At 37.5% G+C, this 17,540-nt stretch overlaps 2 protein-coding genes across 3 annotated transcripts; one reads left to right on the forward strand and one right to left on the reverse strand.

Annotated features, from left to right (window-relative positions):
* The first annotated feature begins 9,178 nt into the window (after positions 1–9,178).
* Positions 9,179–14,645, forward strand: LOC140807567 (uncharacterized). Of its 2 annotated transcripts, none has more exons than XM_073164480.1 (10): positions 9,179–9,743; positions 9,982–10,068; positions 10,407–11,410; positions 11,780–11,868; positions 11,977–12,080; positions 12,183–12,282; positions 12,736–12,811; positions 12,912–13,026; positions 13,112–13,643; positions 13,897–14,645. In XM_073164480.1, the coding sequence occupies exons 1-10, from the start codon at positions 9,437–9,439 to the stop codon at positions 14,387–14,389; spliced, it is 2,907 nt and encodes a 968-aa protein (XP_073020581.1). In that variant the 5' UTR covers positions 9,179–9,436; the 3' UTR covers positions 14,390–14,645. The 2 variants fall into 2 exon arrangements, with proteins under 2 accessions (XP_073020581.1, XP_073020582.1); XM_073164481.1 differs by having other exon boundaries at positions 9,527–9,743; positions 9,971–10,068.
* A 250-nt stretch (positions 14,646–14,895) lies between these two features.
* LOC140807568 (large ribosomal subunit protein eL36y-like) lies at positions 14,896–16,477 on the reverse strand. The gene is made up of 4 exons (XM_073164482.1): positions 16,338–16,477; positions 15,961–16,065; positions 15,343–15,542; positions 14,896–15,108 (listed from the first exon to the last, which is right to left on the reverse strand). Exons 2-4 carry the CDS (start codon positions 16,060–16,062, stop codon positions 15,078–15,080), a joined length of 333 nt encoding a protein of 110 aa, XP_073020583.1. The 5' UTR covers positions 16,063–16,065; positions 16,338–16,477; the 3' UTR covers positions 14,896–15,077.
* Positions 16,478–17,540: the final 1,063 nt, after the last annotated feature.

Below are 17,540 nucleotides of genomic sequence, written 5' to 3' on the forward strand. Positions count from 1 at the left end.
CAAAGCTACTCTTATTTATAGAACATGACAAAGAAGATGAAAGGACTATTTCATTATGACATACGTTTACACTACTAAGCATCAGGATTTCTTTTAATTAATCTTGTTTATTTTTCTCGAAATTCTCTTTTATGCATCTATTAAGGGGGAATATTGGTTTTAAAAGGTTAACTGAGAAAACAATTGTTAGTCAACTCTCAACTGAGGACACAGTCTCACAACTGATCATTTAGTTGAGTTTTTCACTAATCTTCTCATATAAGTTAACTAATTAACCATATTATATTCCAAATCAAGTGACGTGACTGTTCTTCAAGCATTAAATGCTATCCTTTAGCAAATGATTGGTGGAAACGTGGACACCTTTTGAACCGTTTAAATTACACACGCTTACAGCACACGTACACACGTTGTAATTCAGAATTTCTATGGACTGACACGTGTCCAGAATTTGAATAGTCACGTACATATGTACCATTCCACGCTCCATTTCAGTTTTACTTTACGTTTATCTACAAACTCTTGAGAGCAAAAACAAATCTCATCCTTCTATTTTCTAGGAAATCATTCAGTTCCAAATGGCGAATCAAACTCCCGCTTATATGTTGAATGCAATGGCTATCAACTTCGGATCGATTCTATCCTTCGGCGACGCTGATGTCAAGAACGTATTTCAAAAAATCGAAACTGCTGGGTTAAGGATAGTCTTGGGACAATCATCACAAGAGATCTACCCCAAAGAACTTCAGGAATTCTACTCTAGCGGTATGATCAATTCTGATGGAAAAATCACTTCTACTATCAATGGTCAGTTGCTGACAATCTCTGAAGATTCCTTCGGAGAAATCTTTTCTTTACCATCTGAAGGACTGGCACACCTCTCTGATGTAAAAGCATCTGATGTTGAAGAAATGCAAATCTCACTTTATGCTGATGGACGGAAAATCAAAGTTTCCGATCCAAAGAAGGAGCTGAAGCACGAGGTTCAGTTACTTGCTGATATCATCGCCAAAGGGATTTTGACGAAAGCTGGATCTTTTGCTGCACTTACGTTGGAAAAATTTCAGGCCATTTCTATCATTATGGCCGAACGTCAACTCAAGTGGAAGCATCTTATATTCAATATTTTAAAGAATATGTTTCTATCATCCAAACAGTCCAAAGGCTTTGCAGTGCAACTGAGCTATCTGCTGAAAGTGAAGGGGTTAGTGGCAGATGATTCAGAAAAATCATCCAAATTCAAAGTCTTCAATGCGAAGAATACTATGCCACTCAAGACCAAATTGGACATTTCTCCTGCTCAGTTTGTAAAGAAAAATTAGGAGATTGGGACTCAACAGGCGGCTCCTAAATCAGTGAAAAAGGCCAAGACATTAGCTCAACTGAGGTCAGTAAAAAGGAAATTAGTTGTGGGTGAATCAGATTCAGAGAAAACTCCTTCCCCAAAGATAGCCAAGAAACCGAGAACCCAGAGGATTAAGCCAAAAACTACAGAGGAATCTATTCCTACTGACAAGCCAATTTCTTCAGATGCTCAGCAGCCAATTGAAGCAGTTCCTCTGAAGATCATCCCACCAGAAAAATCAGCTGGTGCAAAGAAAGAAACAGTTAGAATCAAAGCTCCTCTGATTAATATTGCTCGTCCTACTGTTCTGGCACCTGCCCGACCCAAAGGCATCACTATTATAGAACGGGTGGATGCTACTCGAACTGTTCTGGAAATTCCACACATCCTCATTTCTGATAAAGGTAAGGGCAAATTGATTGAAGAGCCCAGGCCATCCAATACCATTCAAACCCACATTGACCTTGTTTGGATAGGGTTAATAATTTTGCAGCATCAAAACTTCAACTGTATGATGCTTGGACAGCTTATCGTACTCATATTTTTGCCAAGCAACTGAGAAAGAAATCCCAGCTGAACAAGTTCATCAAACTGGAAGCTTTTGTCCTCAAGATGGTCAAAGCGGCAACAATTGTTCAAGCTCTGGAGAGAAAAACTTATTTGTTTGATCAGAATTTGTTTGATCAGATGAGAGCGAAGAAGTTAGCACAAATTCTTGAAACACTAAAGGCTGACTACGTTCCAACAAATCCTACTGCCTATGCTGATCATGCGATGATTACTCAGCTAGACACCGATCTGATTGGCTTGCTATCTCAGATAAAGTTTTGGGAAATGGATCAAGAGTTAGTCCTTCATCAAGGAGATCCAGACGATGATGTAGAGGAAATAGTTTAAGAACCTTCCTCTCAACAGAAAGAGTCACCCTCAGAACAGGCCATTTGTGGGGACCCGGACGCTAATCATTTTCTTAATCATCTTTGGGATTTAATTATCAATTAAGATAAAACAGGGTCTAAAAAAAAATTTCTTTTAAAATGTAAGTGCGGAAGGTAATGGCATCTAATAATATACATATCTGTATAAAACTACATTTCAGTATAAAGGTACAACACGGTACAACCTAAATCTAAGGTTTCAATACTAATTTCAAGTATTAAAATCAAATCTACAATAAGTCCGGAATCACCACGCTAAACTCGATCTCTCATCATCTTCTTGACCCCGATCTTGTCCCACCTGTTGTCATGCACACATACAAAACAAGACAACAGCCGGATACTCCGGTGAGAATAAATCTCAGTATAAAACATGGTAAACATGCATATACATAAACATATCATGAAATCTTCTATCATGAATAACAATTAAAGCAATAGATTTCATAGTCTATGAAAATTAAATCAAAATAAGCATGCAACTCAAATCAGCTAAACATGCTATCTATATCAAATCATATAAACATAGGCTATCATGTCTGAAAGCACTAAACATGGGTTTCATAATCTATGAAACCACATTTCTAAACACATGCAGTTCTAGTCAATTCATGTCTAGACTCGACTCAACTATAACTCTAGGGATCCCGGTGTGAATAAGACGTCACTGTCTGTCACCTACCCTCCCAATCGGGGTGACGTACGTCTTATTCCTAGACTTCGGTCATATCTGTATCGAATAATCTACAATAGGAGGGTGTCTGCTCCTATGTAACGATACACCGAACGTCTAGAAGTCTGACTATCTATCAAACTTTCCTATCTCAAATGCAATGAATACAATCTGTAAACAAAGCATGTTTTTTTCAAAATATTTGAATATAAATCTATAAACAAATCATAATCATATCAAAAGATAAACAATAATCAAGTATGTGATTTTATTGGGAAACTCAAATGAGATCTGATTTGAGTTATATCTTCCCAGATATCACATGAATTATACCTTTGTCGTCCCTGTCTGACGAAGACGATGACCTGTATTCAACTCTGTCCATCTCGAATCTGAAATGACAATATTGAATACGCTGTATCAGTAAATAACTCAATATACCATCTGTTCTGATCAATACTCAATTCAGTATACAATCTGATCAATGTCTGAACAAGATATAATCTGAGTCGTATTAATAATATCACAGTCTGATCAAAATCATATCTGAATCGGGTCAATCTAAATCAACTGAGGTTTCGACGGCATAACAATACAATCTGAATAACCCCGTCAATCTGAACATCACAAATAAATACTGAAACTCATAATTTGTGTCAATACAATTCCTACTCTGAATACTAACACAATTCTGATATAGAATCTCAGTCAATATCTTTCAAAAGTCATAACAATTACAGAAACAGTCTGTTCTTCAGTCTGACTTCAATTATACGATATCTACGGTAGTAGAAACATCATATCTGAGTCACATGCACTTCTAGCAACATCATATTTTCAAAACATCTCAAAACGTAACAAAACTTACGTCCTTGTATAGCTCTTGGTGAGAGGAGCTCAAAACCGAGATCGAAATTAAATTCTGATAAACGGTTCACACGGAATCACAAATCAAAGCAACCAAAGTTGAAAAGATTTCTGAAGGAATTCTCGGCTGTCATGTTCTGATTCTGAAGGGAAAGGACAATATATATATAGTTCAATTGCATGCAAAACAAGTGGCAACATCTTCCTAGTGCACGTCGCACCGCGGGTGCGGTAATACATGCACCGCAGGGTGCGCTCAAACGGTGATTCCTATCCATTCTCTCAAAGCTGAGACCGCGGGTGCGCTGCCTACACGACCGCGGGTGCGGTGTTATCAGCGCGGGTGCGCTCCGTCTAATACCGCAGGTGCGGTGTGGCTACGGGATTTGCACTCCATTTTCTGCACATGCACCGCGGGTGCGGTGATGTCTAGCACCACGGGTGCGGTGCTGCATTTTCAAGAATTTCTTATTTTTCCATCCTGGCAACACTTTATAATCTTGTTTTATCATTTCTCATAATTTCTGGGCATTACACCATTATTCCAACTGAAGAGCCAGTTCAGGATATGCCTCAATCACCTACTGGTGAACATCAAATGTACACTGAAGCAGAATTATCTTTCGCAAGCATTGATAAAATTATCCAAGCAGTGGTGCAAGAATCCAAATTGAGTGAACCTATTTCTAATCCAGTTGATCACATCGTTGATCAAATCCATCCAGAGGTTCCTATCTCTTTAGAAGCACCAGTTCAGCAAGCTCTATCTGCTGAACAAGCTATTCCAACTGTTGTGCCAACTGATTCCCAAGATCACCCTCTAGAAGCACCAGTTTTGGCTTCATCAGATTCTATTATTCTCCTAGGCAGCTCATCTGCTGATCATAATACACCTTCTCCACATCCAATTCCAGAAGAAGTTGCTGCAATCACTTCAGTTCAGAATGTTGCTGAAACAGTATCAACTGATCAAGAATTGATTATCTTTGATCAAACTACAAGAGGACCGGAAACCTCTCATCAGTCTCCTCCTCCATCCTCATCAGATTTTGATCTTGTTCTCGAAGAAATTCAGAATATGTAGGATAGTATGAATCAGATGCTCTCAGCCATCTCAAAGATTCAGAATACGCAACTGTCACACCTTAAAATTGGAAGACTCTCAACAGTTCAACTCCGAGAAGCTGAAGGCTATCCAAATTGTTGTTACCTCTCTCTCATTTGCAGTTGAAGAAATCCAGAAGAACAAGGGGATAGCCTTGAGTCTCACTGCAACTCAAAATTCTATTAACAAACGAGTTGACAGTGTCGAGACACTCGTCTCCAGAAAGATAGATTTGCTACAAGTCACAATGACCTCTGCTATTGAAAACATTTCCACCTCTGTCCGGCTTCTATCTACTGACGTTCGGAAATTATCTGTCAAGATGGAGCTGTTTGAAAAAAAAGGAGAAGAGCTCAAAGAGATTTTAGATCAGCAGAAGAAATCTCAATAAGCAGCAGTCTTTCTTGTATTTGTGAAGTATATGAGTCCAATTGTTCTACCTCTTATTTTATCTACTATGAGTTCAGTTATTCGATTTTCTTTTACTCTAGTTTTGTCAAAACATCATAAAGGGGGAAATTGTTGGAAACTGAATTCCGGTGTTTGACAAAAAGATAAACCAACTGAACTAAGCAACTGAATTCAGCTAACTGATCGAAGCAACTGAATTCAGCTAACTGATCGACGCAACTGAATTATAGCTGAACAGCTAGCTGCTCTTTCAGCTGAACATCTCTTCAGTCATTCTCGTCAACTGACTCTTTACCAGCTGATCTCTCAGCTGTACACGTCATCAGTTGAAAGCGACAACCGACAAATAGTACAACTACCTGCAACTGGTAGTGGAACGCCGCATTTCAGAATGAGCATTGTACGACTGTCAGAGTATATCGACGTGGCAATCAACGGTTAGAATATTCAAATATCCTTTAATGTTACCGTTGAGAGAGAAGCCTATAAATAATCGAAGATAGCAGCCGAAGAAACAACGACTGATTTCAGCTATTACATTCTACTTGCTGTTACGCTGCAAAAATATCTACTCACATTCAGAAGTTAAAAGCTCACGCTTACTGGTTATATCAGTAGCATTCAAGGCTACATTCTTGAGCTTAAATATCTTGTATTTGATCAAAGTCTTTTAGTGGATATCCTATCTTCGTGATAGAAGGGGTGACGTAGGAGTTATTCAAGTCTCCGAACATCCAGAAACAAATTGTGTTATCTTTACTTCAGTCGTTACTTTTCAGTTAGATACTCTATCTTTCAGTCAGTTTATTTTCCGCAACTGTTTCATTTAGTTTAACTGATTGTCATTGACCGACGTGATACCTAGTATCAGTTTGTAACAAAACTGAACTCAAATTGTCGAAGTATTTTTAAATTTTGAGGAGTGTTTATTCAACCCCCCCCCCCCCCCCCTTTCTATACACTCTTTATTCGTTTAACCGATCCTTTCATATATACATACATGAAGGGGCTTCCATGATTAGGGAATGGTTATGGGTTGTTTTTACAAGAGTTAAGGGGTCCTATAATGCACTAGATAGGCTGCACACGCACACGAAAAGTCTTGAACGTAATCTACAAAATCATGATACAATAGGGTTCGGCTAGGAGGGGGCTTGGGTCGCGGCTCATTCAGGGCAGTACTGGGGCTCGTACACGCCATGGTGTGGGGTTACGAAGGGTCCTAGCAGGACTAGGACTCTTGGGCCGCAGCCAAAGGAGGAGTCCTATCGGGTTAGGACTCTTCCCATGGCATGCTTGCGGCGGTTTGGGAAGAGGGAGTAGTTGGTGAGGTTTAGGTGAGCTAGGCTGGCTCTAGAGGGTTCTGAGGTTGGTCCAGGGTTGGCTGGGCTTGGGTGTGGCTCGGGTGAGGAGTCCAAGAAGCGAGGCAGACCTACACGCATGCATGAAGGACTCGCGCGGCTCTCTTGTTTCGTGCAACAGGGTTGCTGCGGGTTAGGCTCGAGTCATAGGGGTAAACATGGGTCCAGTAGGTTCCTAGGTGGTCTGGGAAGGGGTTGGCTGAAGGTGGCTCGGGCATGGCTCGACAAAACTGAGAGTGGGCTCAAGGGTATTATGTTAGGGTTCAGTCCTGAGGGTTTTAAGGGCTAAGGGTTTAAACCATGGTCCACGGGGGTCCAATCATGCTTCAAGAGGGAAAATTAAATATTAAAGGTCTGAGTTTTTTAATTTGGGATTTTTATAATAAAGTTTAAATAACTTCGGAATTAAAACGCATTAAAAATGAATAATTAAGGATTAAATGAAAAGTGTAGAATTTAGCTAAATGAAATTATGGGATATCTACCTTAAGTTTAACTAATTATTTGGGACATGTTAGAGTCAATGGAATTAAGAAAAATTCAAATTCGAGGATTTTTACGTCTAAGGATAAAACGATAACTTTACACCTAGAAATTAGTAAACGTCATGACAGTGCTCTGATTGCTGTTTTATATGTTAAAATGTTTATATTAAATGTTTATGGATTTTTATGATTTAATATGGACATTTAAAAGATATGATGCATTCTTGGTTTAAAAGAAAAAAAAAAGATATTTATATGCATGTTTTTATAAAGTGATGGAAATAAGAAATGCTGAAGGATGTGAAGCGGTTGTGACTAATATGATGACACGTGATTCGATGATATGTTATACGTAAGGTCAAGGCTTAGTTGACGGTTAGATTGTCGTTGATGTCCCCGCCGCCCAGTACTGTGGTAACATGTAGATGGATCCATCGTCCAATACGAATACGAATACGAAAGTCACAATCAACGATCTGAATTCAACGAATATGAATATGAATACGTCTATAACATTCGCATATTTTCATCGTTGCATGTGAGTTGTATATGTAGTACTTGTTATCAAGATTATGGTGTGTTGAATCTTTAGACTAGTAGGTGTGATTGATGCATGTGATTATGAAAATAATGACAATGGAGGTTTTGATGGTTGACTTTGCTGGACTGAAGGTGCCCCGAGGACCGGTGCTAGTTTTCTGTACTAGTGATTTTACGTTTATCATTTATGTTAATGATTTTACGACTATTTATTTATGCATTTGAGAGGTTTTGAGAGGTTGGTAGTATGAGCTATACTTTTCAAATAATGCTTTTAGGTTTGGTAAAATGTTCGATGATTTTATGTTTGGATTATTTCCTTTGATTTTCAAATGATAGTTAGTTGATTTATTTTTAAAATTGGTGCAATATATTTTATAGATATATATATTTATATATATGTATTTCGGTCGTTAGTAAAAGGATGTAAAAAAAATCTAATACTTTTTAAAAAACCGACTAGTGGACGTTTCACATTACCTTGTAGGGATTGACGGTACTGGTCATGGTCGACCGGGAGTTAAGCTTGGTGGAATAGATGGAGTAACAATGGAGGAGTTGAGGAAGTGTTGAATTTTGCTTGTGAAGTGTATTGGAGATCGGAGATTATTCCTGAGATTTTTCTATCAAAGTCAAGGTCCAATTATAAAAGAAAGTTTGGGCCTCATTATTGTAAATGAATAAAGTAAGATAGAATATGATTTTATATACAAACATTTTGGCCCAATAAGCCAATGCTCCCTGAGGCAATTGTCTGAGCTAAATTGGACAATTATGAAAGTCCAATTAAATTATGAAAGTCCATCAAATGTGGTAGACAAATTCCCATCTATTCAAATTTATTTAGATAAGTCAATAAGATCATGGAAAAAGGAGAAGATCGTGGGATGAAAGAGGAGAAGATCGGGAGTCATAGGGGAAGTGGAAGAAACTGCACCGCACAATGAAGAAAAAGAGGGAATCGGCCAACACAAGGTACAAACACAATCTCTCGCACAAATTCTAGCAAACTCCTTACAGAATTCTCATAACTTTAGTAAATTATTTTTATAGTTTTCACTCTAAATTTCAGTAGTTCAAGACATTGTTTTTCATATTTCAGCAACGTTATTTAGTATATATCAATCTTTTGTGATTTCCTACATTTTATCTAAAATATAGAACATGTTAGAATTTTATCTCTCAATTTTCAGTAGTATCTCTCTATTTTTCTTTGTTTATGGCGTCATATTTGTCTAGGAGATTATAACGGATGGTCAGATTTAGTATCAATCGATGTGTTTTCAGAAATTAGATTTTTATCAATTTTTACATAAATTGATGTATCTTTACACCTGACACGCCTGCAAATCGAAATATTGTACGAACAGTTTTATTATTTATGATTATTTGAATTTTATTTGCGTAGAATAATAAAAGCGTATTCTAGACTACAAAAATAAATAAATTAATTTCAGTGTTTGGTGGGGCTTGTCTGTGTTCATCTAGAAATCGCCGCGGAGGGTATTTCTGTTCTCTTGCCCGTTGGATAATGATAGATTGCGTGTTTACATACCAGGTACAGTGTAAGCCGTAAATTTTGGCCAAGTTAAGAAACACTAATTTTCATTCCGGTTCAGCTCCCTTCCCAAATTCGCTTCCGAAATTCAATAATTAGTAGGTAAACGAATAATAGCCCCGGCTACTCCTGTAATTTGAAGGAATCGTTAAGATGAATGCTTTGATTACCTCGACGGCGTTTTGCCCGAGTTCGTTTCAGCTCAAATTCTCATTCAACCGCCAGAAATCCCCGTTGTTGGTTTTCCGCTCGCGCTTTTCGGAGCTTGACCGACGTCGTGTGAGCTTGGTGTGGGTGGTGGTAAGGAGCAGTGGGATTCATGGCTATGGATTGGAGCGACGTCGGACTCAGGTTTCTTCGTGGTTGAATTCTAAGTCTTCGTCTGATGATTTCTCCGGCTGGGCCAATGCTGATGGGGAACTGCATCCCGGCAATTCAAAGCGCAAGCAATCTTTAGTCGGTAAGATACTTTTTTTTTTGGGTGTTTTGTAACTGTTAGGAAACATCAGAAAACCTTTTCGTTATTTTCGTTTATACGTAAGTAAGTTTCTATACTCGTTTTTTAATGAACCCGTTTTTGGTTGCATGAAGGTTTTGTAACGGTTATTTATGTTAGCGTTTATTGTTGCAATTGAAAATTCTGCCACTGGCGTATGTCGTTGTAGACTAATAATTCATGTGCCGTAGTTTAATTTCAGGAATAATGAGGGCTGGAGCTGCTGGAATTCTTTTGGTTGCAGGCCTCACGTTTACTGCATTGTCTATAAGCAATAGAACCACATCAAGTGAGTAATTTTTCTTTCATACCTTGATTATCTAGATTTTGTTCCGTGAAATTTGGGCTGATATAGATCAGTGTAGTCTCTTTATTATGATCTGTTAGCTGTTGCTTCCTGGACAATTGTATAGACAATGATTAAGAACACGTGCTTAAAACAAACTCTCATTAGAGTTGCATTCACAATTGATTTCTTATGAATGTTATATTTCCAAAAATAAAGGTATGTGTTCACCCCTTTTTCACGCTAGTTGAGTATATCTTTGTCTAGAGCTCGTGTTTCTTTTAATGAATAAAATAATTCAGTACTTCAAAATTTTGAGTTCATATGTTTTTTATTTGCAGGAGGTAAACAACAAATGGAGCCCTTGACAACACAACAAGAAGAGTTAGTATCCTCTGATAATCAGCAGGATAGCTTCGGAGAGGAGAAAAGTGAGGAGAAAGTTGAGATACTGCAAAGTGAAAGTGAAGAAAGTAAAACAGGTACAAACAAGGATCTTCTTCTGCATGAAGAAAAAAGTGAAGCTAATGAAAGTAGCAATAGTGATGATGTCGGTGCTAGGCAGTCATCTGAGGCGGTTGATCTCACCAATATTCACTCCAATGAGAAAGTTACCCAAAAGGAATCAGTTCTTACTGGCATTTTAGTTTCTGTTGTAGCCGTTGATTCCTTAGGTGCGCGAAGCATTCAAACTGAAAATGGTGGTCCAGCTAATGAGAATACCAAGGTGAAGGAACCAAAAGCAGAGGGTCAGGACGATGGGAACCTAGCTGCTGAAAATACCAGTGTACCAAAATCAGATGATCTTGTTGATGCCAAAATCTTGGTCCCATCTGTATTGGATAGCAAGCGAGAGAATGTAATGGCTGACTATCCAAATGGGCTCTCTAGTTCAGTTGAGTCACAGGTGGATAATGTCGTTGAATTAAACACTATCCCTGAAGAATATGAGGAATCCAGAAGCTTGCCTTCGACAGGGGATGTTAATATTGGAAGCAAACTTTTGACAGTGGATGATGACTCATTCAAAATTTTGGGAGTTTCTTCAGATGGAGATGATAAATATCTGGAAAATTTAAATGGAATTGGCTCAGCTGGAGTGTCTTTGGAGCCAGAAATCGCTAATCAATTTGGAAATGAACTGCATGAAAATGATTTTAATGATATCAACGTTAACAGATCCTTTTTTGATTCTACAAATCCTGGAAATTTTTTCACTTCAGCTGGCATACCTGCTCCATCTGTTGTCTCTGCAACTCTGCAGGCTCCACCAGGTAAGGTTTTGGTTCCTGCTGTTGTTGATCAACTCCAAAATCGGGCATTATCTGCTTTGAAAGATTTGAAGGTATGTTATGGACCACTCCAGCTATTTATTTTGGCTATCAGGCTATGTAAATTGCATACCCCTTAAGAATTCAAAACTGCAATTTCTTCTTTCATTCTATTTTTGGCTTCCAGCTGTACCACACGCATTTTTCAGCTAGCTCTTGAGAAATGTTGAACAAAAAAAGAAAAGAAAGAAAGAAAAACCAATCTAATACCAACTCACAGTGGCTTGCACATGCAGACACATGCACACACAAGAGCATCATAATCTTAATGTTCAAGACCATGATGGTCTTTCCGACGATCTAGAGATTGAGTTCATGAGCTGTAAATTTAAATTCTTGTGTGAAGATTTGAAACCCAACTTTTAATTTCGTAGCTCTTTTAGGTGATTGAAGATGATGTTCAACCTGGAGATTTATGTACTCGACGAGAGTATGCTCATTGGTTGGTCGTAGCAAGCAGTATTCTTTCTAGGTAACGAGTCTTTCTTTATTGGATGTGATATGAGATATTCACAGCCTGTTAGAATATCAGGGATGCAATGATATGGCTATGCATTATGATCTATTGATTTTATTTTAGGAGCACAACATCGAAAGTCTATCCTGCTATGTACATTGAAAATGTTTCTGAACTTGCATTTGATGACATTACACCGGATGATCCTGATTTCCCATCAATTCAAGGTGAAAACTTGACTTTGGATAATGTTTTAAAAGTTTTCTCGTGAAATTTTATATTTTGGTATTTTGCATTATTATCTTCTAGATGAGTTTGGCTTTTGTTAGGCTTGGCAGAAGCTGGACTTATTGCCAGCAAGCTTTCAAGCCATGACATGCGGTCATCTGTAGATGAAGACTCGAGTCCTTTATTATTCTCTCCTGAAAGGTGTGCATATTTCTTGTGAGCCCATTGTCACTGTTCTGTTAGTTTACTGTTATCTCGAAGACTAGTTAAATTTTATAGCAATGTAATGTAAATTATAACTACTAAAGAAGACAATCAGTTATTAAATGAGACCCCCATTATTGGTTGTGAAGATTAATTGATTTCGTGTGGTTGCTCAAGTAGTCAAGTATTTCTTCCCTTCACTTTTCGTAAATCAAACGTCCTAAAAATTACATGGTTCTCTGGGTTCATGGGTGGGTTAACTGAAAAAATATTTGAATTGTTTTCCAACTCAGTGTGTTTATACTTCTTGGTGCTGCTCATTTTTAACTTGACCCCCTTATATCTCATATTTTTCTGAATTTTAACATGAAATTGTTCTGTTCTTAAGAACGAGCTTTCTTACAAATTTTAGTTGTCCACCTTGTCACATTCTGAAAAAACGCTTTGTAGTCCTTTATCTCGCCAGGATCTTGTGAGTTGGAAATTGGCTTTGGAAAAAAGGCAACTACCGGTTGTCGACAGGAAGGTTATTAGAAGTTAATGTTATTTAATTTGACTTCCCTATGGTAGATAGCATTGGTATAACTGATTAATTGATAAAGAAGCTTGTGTTTTGCTGGAAATAGACCTTGCAGCAGTTATCTGGTTTTATAGATATTGACAAGATTGACCAAGATGCATGGCCTGCACTGGTAGCTGACTTAGCAGCTGGAGAGCAGGGCATTATAACCCTAGCATTCGGTTAGTTTCTTCGATGTGATATGTTATCTTCTTCTGGCGATGCTCTCTTAGATGTCAAGAATTAATATGCTTTGCTACATAACAGGTTATACAAGACTTTTTCAGCCAGAAAAGCCAGTGACAAAAGCCCAAGCTGCCATGGCCCTTTCAACTGGTGATGCTGCTGCGGTGGTTAGTGATGAACTTGCACGTATCGAGGCTGAATCAATGGCAGAAAATGCTGTTACTGCTCATAATGCTCTGATTGCTCAACTTGAAAAGGATCTCAATGGAAGTTATGAGAAGGAACTTTTACAGAAAAAGGAAAAGATTGATGCGTTTCAGAAATTGGCAGAGGATGCTAGACGCGAAGTGGAGATATTGAGGGCTGAGCGAGAGGAAAGAAATCTTGCGCTAATGAAGGAACGTGCTGCTGTTAATTCTGAAATGGAAATTCTTTCCAGGCTGAGGCGTGAGGTAGAGGAACAGTTGCAGACCCTTATGTATGATAGGGTGGAGATTTCATATGAAAAAGAAAGAGTAAGCAAACTTCGGAGAGATGCAGAAACTGAGAACCAGGAGATTGCCCGTCTACAATATGAGTTGGAAGTTGAGCGGAAAGCCTTGTCCATGGCCAGGTACGAAAGTTAATTTCATTGTCATATTTAATTTGGTATTTATTTCAGATTATGGTTGAGGGATTTAATTTCGTTTCTGGTTCAGATTTCTTTTCTTTGGAAATTGACTTCATAGTTTTGATTTTATTTTTTAAAAGGCAACAACTGAACAAGTTAATGTAATAATTTGTTTAAAAATTATACCTAAAGACAAGGAAATGTGGAAACATATAATTCTTATTATCTCTACTTGTGCATGTCTCTATTTTTGCAGAGGATGGGCAGAAGATGAGATGAAGAGGGCAAGGGAACAAGCTAAGGCATTGGAAGAGGCTAGAAAACGCTGGGAAAGTCAAGGCTTAAAAGTAGTTGATAATGATCTGCGAGAGGAAGAAAACTCCAGTGGAGTCGCACGGCTTGATACAAGCAAACAGTTCTCAGTTGAAGGAACCATTGAAAGGTCTGAGAACTTGGTGGACAAGCTTAGGACTATGGCAGCCCAAGTGAGTGGGAAATGCAAGAATACAATCAATAAAATAATCCAGCAGATTGTTTCCTTCGTATCAATTCTGAAAGAGAAGACCTTGAAGGCAGGTAAACGTGTTGGAGAGCTAAAAAACACCGCCAAATCAAACTTGAGTGTCTCATTACAAGGAGTTCAGAGCGGCTCTGTAGAATTTGCTTCATCCGTCACAGAAGGGACAAAGCGAGTTGTTGGAGATTGCAAAGATGGGGTTGAAAGGTTGTCACAAAAGTTCAAGGCTTGATTTCGTATTGTGCCGTTCAATTTTATTTTGGCGCATCAGTAGAATTTGCTCAAACTGCCTTATTACTTACTGCTTTTCGGCTCTTTTCATAAGTAGCTTTATGGCTAATGAGAATAAGAAGAAAGAGTAGCATAGAATAATACCGATTAAGAGAATATTTTATCACAGTTACCTCTGTTGAAGATGACGTAACGTCGTTACTTTACTACATGTACTGAGACATGAAATGCAGAATTTATTTCTGCCATTCTCATTAGCCCAGTCTTTGATCTTATAATTAACTGGAAAACCTTTCAAATTTTGTGCTTCCTTTATGTTCATTATTTCCATCTAGGTTGATGTAATATAGAATTGAGTTGTCCCAAGAAATCAAATATGAGCAAGAAATTGCGTTGTATAGTAATTAAAGCACGAGTCTTGCACATCAAAGAACAACAATTAAAAGCTTCTCGTACATGCGAAAAAGCTTTTTAGAGAAACAAGGAAATTGTTTAATCTGGAAAATGAAGAGGCAATATAAGATTCGTTAAAGCAGCTTCAAGTCAAAAAGTTCCCAACAAGACAAGTTTGTATCGTAAGTTCCATCTTAAAGTCGAACCAAAATAAGACAGGCTGAACCGAAGTGTTACCAAAATTTGAAATAAATGACCAATTTTGCTCTCTCAACAGAAACCCAAGAAAACAGATTTCACTTCTTCTTGTCGCCACCTCCAGCAGCCCTGCACATCACATACCATTTAAGCGAAAGGAAGAATGAAGCACAGCATTATTTATACCCAACAAATATAAAATAGGAAAATCGGACACATGTACAAATATAAAACTCAAAATTGGAATCACGTTTACCAATCATATGATTATGCATAATAATTCATTATTAGTCATTAGATTAAAAAACAAAACACGATAATAGCATCGGAGTAGGATAAAAGAATGTCAATCAAGGAAATTACCTCATCTTCCTGAGCGCGCTAGCCATTTCCTCTCTCTTCCTTTTTGCCCTCTTGTGAGTGCCCAATTTTCTCTTGGCAACCTTCAAAGCACGCTTGTCCTTTCCAACTTTGAGAAGCTCAGTGATCCTCTTCTCATAAGGTGCAAACCCAGCAACTTCCCTGATGAGGCTCCTCACAAAATGCACTCTCTTGCTTGTTTTCTGATCAGTTAATATGGATCAAGTTAAGAAATAGAAACAAGCAAACAAACATGGATTGGTACAGAAAAAGGATACATATAACTGCAATGTTAACTTATAATATAGAACATAACTTAAGAAACCATGATTCAAGTGGACAAAAAAGCCAATGATGTCATCATGCATACTCACATCCACACTATAACGTGTTACACTAGCCACAATTGCTAGATAACTCTTTCAATAGCATCAATCCTCAAATACAATAATTACAATAGCACTCGGAGTCCAAGCCCAATCAAAATACTAATCTACTCTATGCTTCTGGCGTACAGAGTATAGGGGTGGCAAATTATATATTATTTGAAAACGTAACAAAGACAACATCTGAATCAGCAAAAAGTACACATTTCAATGAAAAATAATCAACGACACTTACGCCTTTCCTATCAGATGGGCGTGGAGCTAATTCCTTGGGCGTGACAACATGACCTCTCTTCAGGCCCACAAATAAACCGCTGTTTGGCTGCTTTGGAGCCATTACCTACAACACCTCCAACAAACAAAAAATTTATTCTTCCAAATATCAACGTCACAAATTTCTGTATATTTCTGAACTCCAATTTTAAACAAGCAGTAAAGAGAACAAGACAATATAGACCTAAAGGAACACAATTATTGCAGAAACAATGCGAAATACAAATCTCAATTCTCAAAATAACATCACAGTGCTGAAGCCTATGCAGTACACTAAAAAAAAGATAAAAGCAATACAATTTTCTAATCTAAACCTATGACGAAATGAATCTGGCTCACCTTTCTGCAATCTGTTCACCCGGCTGGGGGGAAAACCTGCTGCTGCGAGTGCCGAAATTAGGGTTTCGGGACGGGTCAGAATTTATACATCGGTGTTCTGATAGTGTGTGGAATAAGAATCGTGGAAAAGGGATAAAAATGGAAATTCGCATCTTTTCAATTTTAGCAGATGATGGCGTTTAAAATTAGGGCTGCCAATTTGCAATTTAGCCCAACTAAAAGAACATGGGCACGGCAATTTTAGGGTTTGTTTGGGCTTCAACAAAAGGTGGACTCGGAACCGAATCGTTTGCATGAGATTTCGTTTTGGTTTTCTGTGGTTGTGTTTTTATTTTTAGCAGTTTAGCTTACGGTTTGAATCGATTTAACTAATTTTTTTTAAAAATATTAAATCCAAAAAAAAAAACAATGAAATTAGTTTCTCTACAATTATGCTTTAAGATGTTATTAATGTTTAGTTTTTAATTATGAGAAAAGGAACAAGGGGTTAAATTTAATTTTATTTTTGCATAATTTAATGTATTCGTATTACATTCTTAATATATTATTATGGCAGAGACCATTTAATTAACTAGTTTTAAATTAATTGTTGATGTTTGAGATGATTATATCCTAATTTAATTGTAATGTTCAAAATACGATAATGTAATCCAACTGCATATAAATATATAAAAATGGAAAATGCATAATTAAATTATTTTAATTGCATTACTTAAATGTGGTAGGCATGTTTACATGTTAAAATATGGATTTCTATTAGAATGCATAAAACAATGTTTTCAAGGGTTATTCGAGACGCGACCGAGGAACGGAGACCGAGACTGTAAAGAACATTAAATGCGTAATTAACAGTCACATTACTTATTAGGGAATATTTAACGATTTATCAGTTAACTTATTGCAGAAGATCAGTTAGGTCAGCAACTGAGTGACCAGTTATGAGCTGAATCATTTCAGTTAACGACTAACTGACTATTGTCTTCTAAGTTAACCATTTATATTTGATATTCTCCCTCAATAAATGCATATAAATAAAAAAAAAAAAGGTAAGAGAAACTTAGTCTGGATCAGTTAAGTCCATTTTGGTAACTGATGACTCTTCGTCTTCCTTCTGTCTCTTTAAGGGCTGTCTATAAATAAGACCATTGTTATTTGATAATAGCATTTAAACACTGATGGATTATTAAAACAGTTCCAACGTCC

This window comes from Primulina eburnea, chromosome 12 (genome assembly GCF_022965805.1).
Source record: "Primulina eburnea isolate SZY01 chromosome 12, ASM2296580v1, whole genome shotgun sequence".
NCBI lineage: Eukaryota > Viridiplantae > Streptophyta > Magnoliopsida > Lamiales > Gesneriaceae > Primulina > Primulina eburnea.

Coding starts and splice junctions, on each gene's coding strand:
- LOC140807567 (XM_073164480.1), top strand. CDS start 9,437: ATGAATGCTTTGATTACCTCGACGGCGTTTTGCCCGAGTTCGTTTCAG. Junction 13,027..13,111: donor CATTATAACCCTAGCATTCG/GTTAGTTTCTTC, acceptor GCTACATAACAG/GTTATACAAGACTTTTTCAG. Junction 13,644..13,896: donor AAAGCCTTGTCCATGGCCAG/GTACGAAAGTTA, acceptor CTATTTTTGCAG/AGGATGGGCAGAAGATGAGA.
- LOC140807568 (XM_073164482.1), bottom strand. CDS start 16,062: ATGGCTCCAAAGCAGCCAAACAGCGGTTTATTTGTGGGCCTGAAGAGA. Junction 15,543..15,960: donor GCCCATCTGATAGGAAAGGC/GTAAGTGTCGTT, acceptor TTAACTGATCAG/AAAACAAGCAAGAGAGTGCA. Junction 15,109..15,342: donor AGCGCGCTCAGGAAGATGAG/GTAATTTCCTTG, acceptor TGTGATGTGCAG/GGCTGCTGGAGGTGGCGACA.